The 15878-nt window shown below is 44.7% G+C and overlaps 1 protein-coding gene across 1 annotated transcript in view; it reads left to right on the forward strand.

The window, feature by feature from the left end:
* The first annotated feature begins 3097 nt into the window (after window positions 1-3097).
* CLDN10 (claudin 10) overlaps window positions 3098-15878 on the forward strand; it is a 118434-nt gene continuing 105653 nt past the window's right edge. The window contains exon 1 of the mRNA XM_039245710.1: window positions 3098-3311. Within this exon, the coding sequence (XP_039101641.1) occupies window positions 3098-3311 (214 nt within the window). The remainder of the gene's footprint in view (window positions 3312-15878) is intronic.

Here is a 15878-nt window from a genome sequence, read left to right on the forward strand (position 1 = left end):
GTAAAGGAATGTCCTGTCTGAACATTGGATTTGAGTATGGGGACAAAAGGAAGTGACCTGAGAATTCCTAACCACAAGTTGACACTCACTTGGGTATAGCACTAGAATTCACACTAATTGAATGGCTAGTGAAAGGTGATAATTTACTATAAAGCAGTCCAGGGTCGGGGTGCCCATGTGGTTCAGTTGTTTGGGCATCTGACTTCGACTCAGGTCATGATCTCAAGGTCTGTGAGTTCTAGCACTGCCTTGGGTTCTGTGCTGATAGCTTGGAGCCTGGCACCTACTTCAGATTCTGTCTCCCTCTCTCTCTGCCTGTCTCCCCCCACCCCCGCTCCCCGTGCTCTGTCTCTCTCTCACTAAAATAAATAAACATTAAAAAAAATTTTTTTAAATAATTAATTAAATATCTGTACTCACAGGATGCCTGGGTGGCTCAGTCAGTTAAGCATTTGACCCTTGGCTTTAGCTCAGGTTATGATCTCCTGGTTCGTGGGTTTGAGCCCCCTGTTGGGCTCTGTGCTGACAGCACGGGCACCTGCTTGGGATTCTCTCTCTCCCTCTCTCTCTGCATCTCTCTCTCACTGTCTCTCAGTTGGTTTAGCGTCCAACTTCAGCTCAGGTCATAATCTTACAGTTTGTGGATTCAAGCCCTGTGTCAGGCTCTGTGCTGACAGATCAGAGACGGGAGCCTGCTTTGAATTCTGTGACTCCCTCTCTCTCTGCCCCTCTCCTGCTCATGCTCTGTCTCTCTCTCTCAAAAATAAACATTAAAAAAATAAAAGAAAAAAGAAAATCTTTCAAAACAGAATAAATCTAGCAAAAAAAGTAACAAGATTTAATTAAAGTATGTGACTTTACTGAAAGACATTAAAGTCTTTCTTAATGTTATTGGCAGGAAGGCTCAACTTTATAAAGTTATTTACTCTCCTCCAACAAACATCCCAGCAGGTATGTATATACGTATAACCTAATAAGCCTGTTCTAAAATATGTAAGGAACAGCAAAGAACTAGGGAAAAAAATCTCAAATACTCTTGATAAAAAGAAAAAAGTAAGAGATATCAATAAGATCTCAAGAATTATTTATAAATTAGAGTAATTAAGAGAGTATTGTCTGGGTGCAGGAACAGACAAGAAGATAAATGTAACAGATTAGAGAATCCATAAACAGACCATGTAAATATTTATATCTGATATGACAAAAATGACACTGCAAATCACTAGGGAAACCAGAGACCGTTTAGTAGGAACAGAAAAATTGGGTTTCCGTGTTGAAAAATGAAACGGATTCCAAATCATAAAACAGAAAAATAAATTCTGGTTTGAGTTTATTTATTTATTTTGAGAGAGACAGAGACAGTCGGGGAGGAGCAGAGAGAGAGAGGGAGAGAGAGAATTCCAAGCAGGCTCTGCGCTGGTAGCCCAGAGCCCCACACAGGGTTCCAACTCCCAAAACTGTGAGATCAAGACCTGAGCTGAGATCAAGAGTCAGATGCTTAACCAACTGAGCCACCCAGGTGCTCTGAAAAATCAATTCTAGGTGATTTAAGAACTTAAATGTAAAAGCTAAAACTTTGAACTAGGATTAGAGGGTAACGTATTTACTATCTCTGGGGAAGATTTGTTTTTTGAAAATACATTTTAAAGTTTATTTATTTATTTTGAGAGAGACAGAGAGAGAGCATGATCCAGAGAGGGGTAGAGAGAGGGAGAATCTCAGAGCTGTCAGCGCAGAGCCTAATGGGGGCCTTGAGCTCACGGAGAGTCGGAGGCTTAACCAACTGAGACACGGAGGTGCCCCTGAGGGAGATTTCTTAATCAAGATCTCAAAGTACAAATCATTTCGTAGAAGCTTGATAAATTTAAGTACACTAAAATCAAGAGTCTTATCAAATAGCCAATGAAGACAAACCACAAACTGGGAGAAGATATTTACAACATAAATAATCAAATAAAAGATCTCTATCCAGGATGTATACAGAACTAAAAATAAATTATATAAAGTCAAGCAACTCAACAGATAAAATGAGCAAAAGCTACAAATGTCTTTGGAGACAAAAACGCAACAAACCAATAAATACGTGAAAATATGCTCAGCTCCATTAGTAATCAGAAAATACAAATTAGTCATCATAATGGGGTATCTTTACACTCATCAGAGTGGCCCAGAAAACCCCCAAAGAACAAAAAACCAGCAATTTTGACAACACCCCCAATGCCACATGGTATCAAATGAGCCAATGAGGATTCACCCACTGATTGTAGGATGGCAAACAGCTGAAGTTACTCAGTACAGCCATTTAGTATTGTCAATAAGGCTGAAGATTAGTTCCTGCTTATTTCCTGCTTCCTAGCAGTTCTGAGTTCCCTGGAGAAACTCTCGAAGCAGGTGCACGAAGAGAAATGCATGAGAATATTTACAGCTCTTCCCACTGTTACTGAGGAGGAAGGGGCCGGGGTGAGGAAGAAACGACACCAATATACATCTCCGGGAACACAGAGAAATAAATTGTAGTATATTCATTTAATGAAGTGCTATACTTCCGCTGTAATATTTAATGAACGCCAACTACATTCTTGAACATAGATGAATCTCAAGAACATAACGTTGTGTGAAAAAAATAAGTTACCGAAGAATGCCTCCCGTATGACTCCATTTCTATAAAGATTCAAAAGCATGTGAGACTGAAGCAATTGGTCAAATAAGCCTTAACTGTTACTGTATAATTTGTACTTTGTAATATCTGGTTGGTGCACGGTTCGTTGAGCTTCAGGCTAACAGAAAATTAAGCATTAACTATGATGCCAGGGGAAAAAAATCTGTGAAATCAAAACCTTTAAAATCCATCTAAAATTTTTTTAGTAAATCTCCGTGTAGGAAATTAGAAAGATCATCTCAGGCTATCTTTAAAATGCCATCGGTGAATCAGACGTTAGGCTGAATTCCGGCCCTTCCGCAGGCCATCCGAGCATGAAATGCTGTCCCCTAGCCGCCTTAACCTGCCATAAAACTTGTCCTCGCACTAGTCGCCCGCTGCATGCTCGCCCACCAAGGCGTTCTGTCTGGACCGTGTCACCGCAGAAGGCAGAGCGACATGTCCAGGGCGCAGATCTCAGCTCTGGTGTTCGGCGTCGGAGGGTTTGGAGCTCTCGTCGCGGCCACTACGTCCAATGAGTGGAAAGTGACCACCCGAGCGTCATCGGTGATAACCGCCACTTGGGTTTACCAGGGTCTGTGGATGAACTGCGCAGGTAACGCGTTGGGTTCTTTCCATTGCCGACCGCACTTTACTATCTTCAAAGTAGAAGGTAAATATAATGGCTTTGTTTGGGGTGGAAGTAAAATGTCACTTTTCCCCCTCACTGTGCCGACGCAGCTGCATACAGCTGGCTGTTAATATAAAGACTGCTTATTAAAGGGTCGAGAATTGCCTGCGATGGGGCGCCTGGCTGGCTCAGTGGGTGGAGCATGTGATTCTTGATCTTGGGGTCCAGCCCCATGTTGGGTGCCGAGGTTACTTAAAGATAAAATCCTAAACAAAATTGCCTAGGATGGACAAGGGATATGAATGTGGGCTGAGAGAATGAAATCATGTGTTTTATTTGGCAAAGGGAAGTTACTAACTTCATGAAAGTTTTACAAATACCCAGTGCAAATGATAGACTCCAAGGGACAGGCCAGAAGTGACTGTTTTATTTTATTTACTTTAATTTTAATTTTATTTTGAGAGACACAGAGACAACACAGGTTGAGGGAGGGGCAGAGAGAGAGGGAGACAGAATCCCAAGCAGGATTCACCCTGCCAGCACAGAGCCTGACTTGGGGCTTGAACTCACAAAACCATGAAATCATGACCTCAGCCAAAATCAAGAGTCAGACATAACGGACAGAGCCACCCAGGTGCCCCTAGAAGGGACTGTTTTAAAAGCTAGTTTCAATTTGCCTCACATCATGGAGGAATCGTTTGCAGACAGATGTGCATACATATACACATATATACATGCATATATATATATATACACATACACACACATGCATACATGCTGTCAGTAAGTCACAGGTTATCCCCAATTCCTATACTTCCTCAGGCCACCTGAGTATGCAATGCACACACACATATTTATGTATATTCCTATATATATTCAGAGTGATAAAAGCAGATGGCAAGAAGGACCGTGCAGAGTGAAAAAAGAATTTTGTTTACAGAGAGGTTTCTATTTTTTTAAATCATATTTAATGATAAAATAGCAGAGCAAGAAGAATTTAAAAAGTGGTTATGGGAAAGAAAATGCCTGTAAACTTTGCCTTTTTGTTGCTTGGTTTTATTTTTTTGAAAAATATGTAAGCAAGCCTTCATTGTTATGCATGTTAGAAACTCTATTACAAGTCTACATATCTTAGGGGAGTTTTTTTCTGGAAAGACATTTCCACAGCTCGGGATACCTCCAGGGGGACAACCACTCGCTCTTTTGTCATTATGAGAATCACTGTCTGCCTCGGCTTTCTGCCTATTTGATGCGTTTACAAATCTGCCATAAGTTGTGGGTTTATTATGTTAAAAACTGCCCCTGGTATTTTATAAAATACAGTCTTTTCACAACCAAGTGGCAAAACTGTACCTTGGCCCCAGTAAAGAAAATAAAATTTTAACTAGGAAGCTACTAAAGCATACTATTTTATGGGATTTTGTGTCAAGTACCCACATCATTAGTGCAGAGTGTATGCCAAAGGATAAAGAGAGACTACTTAGTTAAATCCGGGACATTTCTGATGACAAGGGGCATGTTCAAGCTCGGGTAGCCCACGCAGGCTCTCAAATAATGAACTTCCTCAAGCACCCCTTTGAAGAATCAATGCTATATTTCTCATCAGTCCCGACTCATCACCTTACTTTGGGGTACTTCAGGATTGCTCTTTCTCCTCTGGAAGGCTTTGCTAGGCACAAGAGGGAAATTGTAAAAGGAGAAGAGTCTTGTGGAGGCCCCTAGTGTCATTGTGCACATGACTGTGGTCCTTCTTTCTCTATGGCCTCCTTTGGCCACTGCCATCTTGGGCAGCAAGCAGAAGAGATATCACATGAGTAAGTGTGTTTCTTCATTCTTTACTGGGGTCATTTAAAAATTGTTTTAAATTTAATTTTAATTAATTTTATTTTATTTTTGGGAGGTTCACTTTTTTTAAGGAAAAAAATTTTTTTGAGACAGAGAGAGAGAGAGAGAGAGAGAGAGAAAGCAAATGGAAGGAGAGAGGCAGAGGGAGAGAGAGAGAGAAGGAATTTCAAGTAGGCTCCATGCCCAGTGCAGATGAGATCATGGCCTGAGCCAAAATCAGGAGTCAAGTACTTAACTGAGCCACCGAGACACTCCAAGATTTTTTTTTTTTAAGATTTGATTTTTATATAATCTCCACATCCAACATAGGGCTCGAGCTCACAACCCCGAGATCAAGAGTCATATGCTCTACTGATTGAGCCAGCCAGGCACCCCTACTGGGTTCATCTTTTTCAAAAAATATTTTGTCTTATTATCTACCATTCTATATTCCTTCGCAAAACCCAGTTATTTTGAAAATTTATCATTTAACCTTAGTTCCGAAGTGGGCTAAAGGACCATGGTAGATTTCTGTGTGACTTTAGTAGCTACTTCTCCAAATGCATCTTAGAAAACATCGAGTGAGAAGTTGTAGTTACTATGTAGTTCATGGTGGTCCAAATAATCTTCCTCCTTAAAATTTTATCCCCCTGGGGCATCTGGGTGACTTAGCGGGTTAAGCTCAGGTCATGATCTCACAGTTTGTGGGCTCTGTGCTGACAGGTCAGAGCCTGGATCCTGCTTAGGATTCTGTGTCCCCCTCTCTCCCTGCCCTTCCCCTGCACACATTCTGTCTCTCTCTCTCTCTCAAAAATAAATAAACATAAAACAATTTTTTATTTTAGCCCCCTGATTTGGCTTTTTAGATTAAAGATAATATATTCTAGATCTGCTGTGTACCCTGCACACGAGAGGTAATTTGAAAAATCTGGTTCACTGACAGTGCTTTGATTAGAACATGTAAAATCAATTTAACATTCTCTCTCCCCTTTCTTCCTCCTGAATAAAAATCTTTATAAAATAAACAAGGTGCTACAGAAATCTATTTTCAAAGTCAGGAACACTGATTCATGTTTCCAAAGGAAATGGGGACTCGCATTTGGATTTCCTTAGTCCCAGCGAGTCATTGCTGACGCTACTGGTCGCTTTTCCTTTGCACCTATTCAAAAACATAGCAACAGGGATGTTGGGAAAGCTCTCTGGGCTCTCAGACATCACAGAAATCCCACAGTGAGAACAGAATTCGGAGGCCAATGAGGAATGAAAATGGGTATATCGCATTTTAAAATAGTAAACTCTGGAAGCCTACCATGTCAGTTTGAGACAAATCTGCTTAGCCTTAGGTCAGAGTAAGCCTCCCTTGAGAAAGGAAAACAGAAAATCTTTGGAAGCTGCCAGGGTTTGTTTGTTTGCTTTTGGCCTGGCTGGTTACATAACTCCATTGCCAGAGTCATACCTTCTTGTTGCGAACACTGTGAGGTCTCAAGAGCTGCGGGGGTTTTAGGGACCCGTTTAGATGACTCATGACTACAGCCTTTGAAGATCCGATGTGAGCCAGCACCTCTCTGGACAGGGAGCACTTACAGTATTGGGAAGAATAGAGGCCCCCTTCAACTACAGTTCTGCCGAAGGGATTTCAGGAACACCCCCTACGGATACATGGAATTCAATCCCCACCACAGCCCGAGAGCTCCCCGACTTAATCCCTGAAGCACGTCACTCTCTTTGGGGGCAATATAGGCTGTGTCTCTTGTTCAGTCGTGTTTTGTTTTTCTCTCCTGCCACCATGATTGGGATATTTTAACTATGAAAACAAAGCCTCTCTCATAGGGAGGGAAGCGGTCATTTCTTACGGGGAAGGCTGGGTCCAGGGAGCACCGCTATGAGAAGGGACTGAAGGTGCTCGGTGGTGGTTACCTCCAAGCCTGGACTGTTGGGCTCTCCTCGCGGTCCTGGAACACAGTGGGTTCGGGATAGATATTTGCAACGCGGCTGAACGAATGAAATTATGAATGAGACAGAGGGTTCCTGATGAGGGCAAAATTGTACTCCGGGAGCAAGGCCAGAGTCCCGTGAACTGAGTAATTCAGGACATGTACTCAGGCAACAAAAAGGAAGATCACCGAATTGCAATCCGGCCCACCACACGTCACGCTCTCTCATTAACCAGCCACAAGACCTTGACTTTGCAAATGATCTGTGTCTCATTCATATATTTCTTTCTCTGGACTCGAACAGTCCCTTGAGGTGTCTTTCACCCTGAAGTTCAATTCAAGGGCTTTGCGATGCTTTACCATGTGGCAGTTCACCGAAGAATCATAGCTGTAAAAGGTCCTCGAACATAATTGCTCCAGAGACTAATCCTTTTTTCCCCTCCCCTTATCTATTATCTTAGCTGGCTTCCTGTGTTCCCGGCTGTTTAGAATTTTATCTGCATGGAGATAGGGTGGAGATAGGTTTAAATGACCTCAAATGACCATATGAGTAACAACCAAAGTAAAGGTGCCAGGATTTCATTGGAATGAAACCAAACACTATTCTGGAAGCTGGCAGTCAAATGATGCTGGCTGCCGATAGGAGCATGAAGCTTCTTCCTCTCCTCACTTTCTACCTCCTCCACCTCTCTCTCCCCACCCCCTTACCAGCCAAGCCATAAGAATGGGGGCAAAGGAATGGGATATGCTAGAGCAAAGGAGTTTTCTGTGGGTGTTTATTCACTATATGGGGAACAGCCGGGAGCCAGCTGAGGCCATAACTAGATTTCTTGCTAGTTGAAAGGTGTGCCTTAGTCTATGATTAAATAACAGTAAGTAAACCTAGGGGCACCTGGGTGGCTCAGTGGTTAAGCATCCGACTTTGACTCAGGTCGTGATCTTGAGGTTTGTGAGGTTGAGCCCCGCGTTGGGCTCTGTGCTGACATATCGGTCTGGAGCCTACTTCAGATTCTGTGCCCCACCCCCCAGGTCTCCCATGCTCATGCTCTGTCTCTGTCTCTCAATAATAAATAAACATTTAAAAAATGTTTTTTAAATAACAGTAAGTAAATGTCAAACAATGGCAATAAATAAATGAAAACTACCTACCTTACCAGTGAGGAAAAATTGACTTTAATAATTTAAATGCTTCCAAAATATTTCACAAATAACACATTTGATAGATCTCTGCACTCTTAGAAGGCATTTACCTTTCATCTCAAAAGAGGTGTCCATTTGCTAAGATTCTGACTGCTTTCTAAGATTTCATTTCATTAATTAAAGCTAAAGTTAATTTTAATTTTAGGTTTATTTTCTTGCCGTGTTCCAGATGCATATAAAGTTATTTAGAACCATATAGAAAAACTCAAGTTTTGAGATGCCCTGGTGGCTCAGTCGGCCAAGCATCCAGCACCTGATGTCTGCATAAGTCATGATCTTGCGGTCTGTGAGTTTCAGCCCCAAGTTGGGCACTGTATTGAGAGCAGAGAGCCTGCTTGAGATTCTCTCTCTCTCTCTCTCTCTGCCCCCCCATCGCTCTGTCTCTCTCTAAATAAGTAAATAAACATAATTTTTAAAATGTTTATTTATTTGCTTTGTGTGGGGGGGGAGAGAGAGAGAGAGAGAGAGAGAGAGAGAGATCGCGAGCGAGCATGAGCTGGGGAGAGGCAGAAACACAGAGAGGGAGTCAGAAGATCCAAGATAGCACAGAGCTTGATGCAGGGCTTGAACTCACAAATAGAGAGATCATGATCTGAGCTAAAGTCAGATGCTTAACCAACCCAGCCACGCAGGCGCCCCAAACAAATAAACTTAAAGAAAAGAAGAAGAAAAACTCCAAATGTTGTCTTCGACAGTTTTCACCCCCCAAAAAAGCCTAAGAAACATTCGACATGTTTTTGTCCCGACATAAAATGGCCTACTTTTTAATGTGTACTGACCCAAGGTTAGGTGAATTCTCACCGTAGCATCCGGACAGGATGAGCCACCACGAAACGGTCCCTCCGCCGACAGGAACGGAACGCACGGTGCTGCAACGCGCCCCTGTCGCGGAAGGTGGCGCTAGAGGCAAAGCGGCCATGTCTGGACGCGGAATTCCGCATCCGGGTCCTGCGTGGTCGTTCGAGCACTGGAACGCTCCTGCCTGGAACGGTCAGGACGGCTTGTCTCCGTTTCCAGTGTCTCGGAGGCCAGGACCCTATCTTATTTTCCAGGTATCCTCGTACCCGCCGCTGTGGCTGGCTCCCAGCGGGCACTCACTAAGGTTTTGTGTACCAAACACATGGAAGAAGAAATTATTCAGGGAGTTAAATTATACCATGTAACTAAATGGAGAGGGCATCTCCTGCCACCAAGCTCTGGCCAAGGGAGAAGGCCCCAGGGAAGTGCTCAGGAGAAGAGCCACCAGTGTTTTTTATGAAGAGAGACAAGACGCATTTTTCAAGACCCGTAATGATTTAGAGCTTTGCTTCTTTTAAGTATGGTCCTCAGAGCGGCAGCATCTGTATCGCTTGGGGGCTTGGCTAGAAATTCAGAATCTCAGGCTCTACCACAGACCTACTGAATCAAAATCTGCATTTTAACAACATCTCCGGGTGTCTCCGATGCACACTGAAAGTTTGAGAAATCCTGTTTAGAGCTCGCACCTTGAGTCTAATGGATTCACCATTTACTAGGTCTGAATCCCCCTATGCTTCAGTTTTATTACCTGTTAAGTGGTGTATAAGGAAGATAACAGGCAAAGCGCCTTATACAATGCCAGACAGAGACCCTCGCCATGGAGGGTAGCACTGATTACTTTCAGTGCCGTGAAGCTCATATCTCAACTGTACGGAGGTGACCGTTACTTCTATTCCATCGATTGCTTCCAGGCAGGACCGCAGTAACTGCTTCCTGGGATCCAAAGCCTGATAGAAGGAGCCTCTGATCCCTAGGGCACATTTATAATGATGCAAAGAATACTGTGCTCATCAGACTCTTGCTGTTTACGCTTGGGATTTGCTAGACCTCCTAAGGTGAGACCACGCTGCATTTGGAAGTCAGGTTCTCACCACAGATGTGAGCCAGTTTGTTACGACAGTCATGTGTCATAGCTGTTGAAAATGGGAAGAAAACATTTGCTTTGTGCTTCATTTAGGGGAGTAGTGCTGTATTTGTATGTTAGGTGGCCAAGAAAGGACAAAGGTTTACTCAGATATTGCTCCTCTGAGGACTGGGAAAAGCTTTGTGACAGTGTAATATATTGATTTGAATCATATTCACATTTTACAAAGTGCTTTCACATATGTTATTACTTTTATCCAAAAGATAGTATTTCATACTTTCCCCCATTTTATGGGCAAAGTAACTGAGGCTCACAGAAGAACGTATTTATAATTTTGCATGGTTGTCTTCAGATTTTGGGGGGAAATATTCAGCATTTTGTACTAGCCCCCAAACTTGTGTTTAAGTCCCAGTTCTGCTGCTAATTTTTTGTATGACTTTGTATAAGTCACTTAAATTCACTTTGTTTCCCTTTGCTTTTTTTTTTTTAAGTTTATTTATTTTTGAGAGACAGAGTAAGCACGGGTGGGGGTGGGGCAGAAACAAAGGGAGAGAGAATCCCAGGCAGGCTCCACACTGTCAGCACAGAGCCTGATGTAGGGCTTGATCTCACAGACCATGAGATCATGACCTGAGCTGAAGTGGGACACTTAACTAACTGAGCCACTCAGGTGTCCCTTGTTTCCCTTTCTTATCTATAGGATGAGGAGTGTCAGGAGGAGGCTATCTAGTTAAGAATTCAAAAGTTTATAGAAAGGTCAAGGAAAATAATCCTATTACATGAAATGGACTAGTATGTGTTTTGGAATTTGTTTTTGGTGTTTTTGTGTATGTGTGTTTTAATTATTTTAATGTTTATTTTATTTTTGAGAGAGAGAAAATGCCCGTGCATATGTGTGTGAGCACAAGTTGGGGAGGGAGGTGGGGACAGAGGATCCACAGCAGGCTCTGTGCTGACAGTAGGGATCCCAATTCTGGGCTTGAACTTGGGGACCGTGAGATCAGGTCCTGAGCTGAACTCCAACACTTAACCGACTGAGCCACCCAGGTGCCCCGGAATGTGTTTTAATCAGGGATGGCAAGACACACAGACACAAATGCTGTCGTGAAGGAAGAAGTTTTTATACTCACAGATCCCTAGGGGCAGGAGGCCTGGCCCCCCACACTGGGCCAGTAGGGAGGCACCAGAGCAGGTCAGGAGGCAGGCGTGAGAGGGGAGCCTGGCCAGCGCCTTCACTGCGGTTTCCTGGGAAGGAGCAGGCGGGGTGGAGGAATCAGGTTAAACAGGTTCAGGACTGGGTAGCCTGAATAAGCTCTGCGGGCTCTGGGTGGAGGGGCTGTCCTAAGTTGTCTGTCCCTGGCCCCGGGGTTGACTACCGTAGAGGCATAGGCTTGCTGTGTGAGAAAGATTGATAAAGGAGGTGGTTGGGGGTGTGGGTCTTGGATTCCTCGATTTGCACAGGAAACGTGTGCTTGTTTGTTACCTCCGAGAATTGGTAAGCCCTGCGAGGGCAGTGTCTCCCTCTCCCCCACCTGTCACGTGAGGCTCTCGATGCCAGAGCACTGAAAATGCAGTAAATCAGAAAATAGAGTTAATACAGTTTGAGCCCAGCTCCTGGGGTGTTTGCGGAGGTCCGTCAGCGAGGCGACTGCTTCGCTATTCCACTTCTCCTTAGGGCTTCACATGCTTATCTGCTTTTCAGGACTTGTTGTCTCCTGGCAAATATTTCCTGTGGAAAGGGTTCAGGTTTATTTTCCACAGGGTTCACTGCTCGTCTCTCTGCTCATTGCCCATCTGACCGTACACGCAACAAGTCAGCTCTACAGAGTCTCCTGTGCACAGAGTCTGTCACTCGTTCTCTTCCTGAAGGAGACACAGAGGACACTTTCTGGGCAGACGGCTTGCCGAAGTTAGTAATTTCCAAACTTCCTGCCACTGTGCATTTAGGCGACTCCGGAGGACTTCAGAAAGCTCTACTGCTCTTAAATGAACCCGGGATAATTAAGCTGCCAGGAACCAGCTGGTTCACAATTAGGCTTTGGCCAGATTTTGGTATGTAGTACAGGAAAATTGATTACCAAAAGCTGACAGTTTGGCAAATTGCTGTGATGCCGTATTACAACCACAGAGGAACCCAGTAAATCGTTAATTCATTTATTCACCGAGAAGTGCCTTCATCAGAGCGTTCGTTAGAGTCGCTGGCACAGAAAATAGGTCTGAGGACTCAGTGAGGAAAAGCACAGAAGCTTATCCTCAGCGGATGTGCCGACAATCACTTAGCCAACAATTAGGTCGGAATGAGAAGTGCTGTCTGGTGGTAAAGTTCGGGGGGGCGGGGGAGGCAGACCTCCCAGAAGAGCTAGTGCTTGATCCAGCTTGAAAAGATGGGTGGAAGTTTGCTAAGGAGACAGACGGGGAGGGCATTTCAGGCTCCGGACTCCAGCTCCACAACTTATTCACTGCATGACTCTGGGCAAAATGCTGGGCCCGTGAGCTCCTCCGTCTGTAAAATGGGAAGAATATTATCTCCTTCGGAGGGTGGCGGTGAGGATTAAGTGAGTTAGCTTCTGTGGGGCATTTAGAGCAATGTCAGACCTCAGAGCAGGAGGGAAGCCAAGGGCCTCAGGGAGCAGCGAGCATATCGCAAAGTCCGGGACGGAAGAGGGCCTGGGGGATGTGAAACGTCAGCCTGCAGCTGTCACAAAAGGGGAGCTTGCCAAGGGACCTTTAAGCTCCATGAAGAAATGTAGACTTTGTCTTGGAGGAGCTGAAGAGCTATTGAGACATTTTTAGCAGAGAATACTTGATAGGGCCTGCATTCTAGAAAGATCCTGTGGTATTTCATGTTAGAATCCGAACCAAGGGGGCAGCAGTGGGAACAGAAAAGGCAAGGCACATTGAGGACGCCCCTGAGCACTCCCTTCTGGAGACATGACGAGTGGTAGACAGAGAAAACTGCTGGCAGAGGAGGTCGAAAGCTTAATGCAGTTTCAAGTGCCATTAGTCACATAAGAATATAGAATTAGGAGGGTAATGGTCCCCTGCACCCCATCTTCTGTAGTTACACTGTGTAGTGCTAGTCTTGGGCGCCATATTTTAAAGAACATGGACATAAATCACACTCACTGACTCTAGAGGAGAGTGAGTTGGATGATGAGGGTTCATGAAATAAATTCACAACAGCAATGATCTCACCTGGGGGAAAAAGGGAAAGAATATGGTCAAGAAGGGGGGGTGGTAAAGAGACAAGTATTACCATTGGGTAAACTTCACTTGGAATCAGATCTAGAGGCTCTACAAAGAAGGAACTTCTATTGGAGCTGCCCAATGATGGAATAGGTTGTCCCACAACGACCTGGCTAGAAGGATCGAGGGGAGGCTAATGATTCTCTGCTAAAATGGTGGTAGAAATAACTCCTGCACTGGCGGGGAAGACAGAAGAGTCATTTCCTGTTTGAGATCTGAGATTCTCTGGACATGTCAAAAGAGAAAGAGATATTTAAACATCAGTCTTCCTGGGGCGCCTGGGTGGCTTAGTTGGTTAGGCGTCCGACTTTCACTTAAGTCATGATCTCGCGGTTCGTGGGTTCGAGCCCTGCGTCGGGCTCGGTGCTGACTGCCAGCTCAGAGCCTGGAGCCTGTTTCAGTCTGTGACTCCCTCTCTCTCTGACCCTCCCCTGCTCACGCTGTCTCTCTCTCTCTCTCTCTCCTAGAAATAAAACATTAAAAAAATTTAAAAAAATAAACATCAGTCTTCCTGATTTGATATTGACTTAAATTTTTTGGAAACCCGTTGGGGTCTGTGCTGGGCACTTGGGGACATAGCAGTGAAAAGGCTTTGTCTTTGCCCTAGAAGGAAATATCAGTTAAAGTAATATCTGTTATATACATTATATTAATGCTATTATATTTGAACCAATATATTAATATGTTAGAATTAACATAATGTGATTCTCCATCTATATTGAGATTTATACACTCTTTAAAAAATTTTTTAATGTTTGTTTATTTTTGAGAGAGAGAGAGAGAAAGAGAGTGAGTGAGCATGAGCAGGGGAGGGGCAGAGAGGGAGACACAGAAGCAGGCTCCAGGCTCTGAGCTATCAGCACAGAGCCCGATATAGGGCTGGAACTCACAAACTGTGAGATCATGACCTGAGCCAAAGTCAGATGCTTAACCGACTGAGCCACCCAGGCGCCCCTATATTGATATTTTAAAGAGTCCTAAGCAAACCCAAGGGCTGCCCCCTAACCCTTGCCAGAGAAGGAATGACTCCTAAATTTAAGCATAAAGCTAAGTGGTGGGGACTGAGAGATTTAACAGGACAAATGTTGCCTTTTTTTCTGTTTTAATGTTTATCTACTTTTGCGAGAGAGAGTGCGCACCAGTGGGTGAGGGGCGGAGGGAGGGAGACAGAAGATCGGAAGCAGGCTCCACACTGACAGCAAAAAGCCCAAAAAGTCTGATGTAGGGCTCGAACTCACAAACTGCGAGATCACGACCTGAGCTGAAGTCCAGTGCTTAACCAACTGGGCCACCCAGGTGCCCCAGGACAGGTCTTACCTTTAACTTTCTTTGGGTCAATATTTTTGGTTCATATGTACGAAATACAGTCCGTGTATGAAAACCAGACAGCCATTCTCTTGGAAGACCGGTTCTCTCTAGAACACACAATGTGGACTTCTGGCAAGGGGGGGGGCAGAGGGAAAGAAGGCTATTTTCTATCCGGCTACAGCCAGATGTTTTCATTTAATCCACCAGCAAACACTGAGCCAGTTTTATTTGAGGGTTTCAGCCTGCTCGGTAGGACTCCTATAAACGTCCCTACTAAACTGCTGCTCCGCTATATCGAGATCCTTCCTTGGCTCTGTGCCCTGGCTCCGTGCACTTACTGCTTTGCTCCGCCTGCCAGTTCCCGGAGATCAGCTGATGGCACTCTCCTGTTTAAACCTGGACCTCAGATCCCTCATTTCGTTCTGCCGGCTGATGTTTGGGTTCCAAGCCAGACCTGTCTTATTACTGTCCTGCCTGATAATTCCAGCCTGCTTGGCCGCTCAGCCCTGACCTATTGCCTTCGCTGATCTCAAGTGCTCTGCCTCCTGCTTCCAGAACATGCTCTCCTTCCTCTCTGGGCCTTGGGAAGAGCTACTGGGGTATAGCTGCAAGCTGTGAGCATTTGGAGGAAAAGGAGAAGCAGGTGGGAAGGAGTGAAGCCGATTTACACAGCCTGGTTGACAAATGGAAGTACCAACGATCGGTGGTGGCCTTGATAGGGGGGTGGAGCCACAAAGAAAGACCAGAGGATGACTATAGAATTATCTGGAATCCATTTAATATTATCCGGGAAAATAGTCGTGTTATCCTACTGACAACCTCTATCCCAGATTCAAGTTAGGACTGGGAGTATTTGATTCTGAGAGAAGGTAGCGCTTTCCCCTTGAAACTTCCTATTCCAGCTGCAACTCCAACTCTATCCTGTAGGGGGCGCCAAGCTTGTGGGCCCAGTAATGTGGCCTCTGCTCTGTCCTGCTCTTTCTGCTTCTGCTTCCGGTGCCGTCATTCATCGTTACTGGGAGTGGTGGGTGCGGGGTGGAGGTGAGGGTCTGCGTTTGCCCCGGGAGGTGAGCCCTCCGGTTTGCGGTCTAGTTCCCTGGAATGACACAGCAGATTCCTGCTTGCGTGTTCATACCACGTGGGCCCGCGCATGCAGCTGGTTCCTCAGCTACCTACACAACCGTACCGCCCTCACCGTGCGGACACACTACGCAT

This window comes from Hyaena hyaena, unplaced genomic scaffold (assembly GCF_003009895.1).
Source record: "Hyaena hyaena isolate Hyena2069 unplaced genomic scaffold, ASM300989v1 scaffold_263, whole genome shotgun sequence".
Taxonomy (NCBI): Eukaryota; Metazoa; Chordata; class Mammalia; order Carnivora; family Hyaenidae; genus Hyaena; species Hyaena hyaena.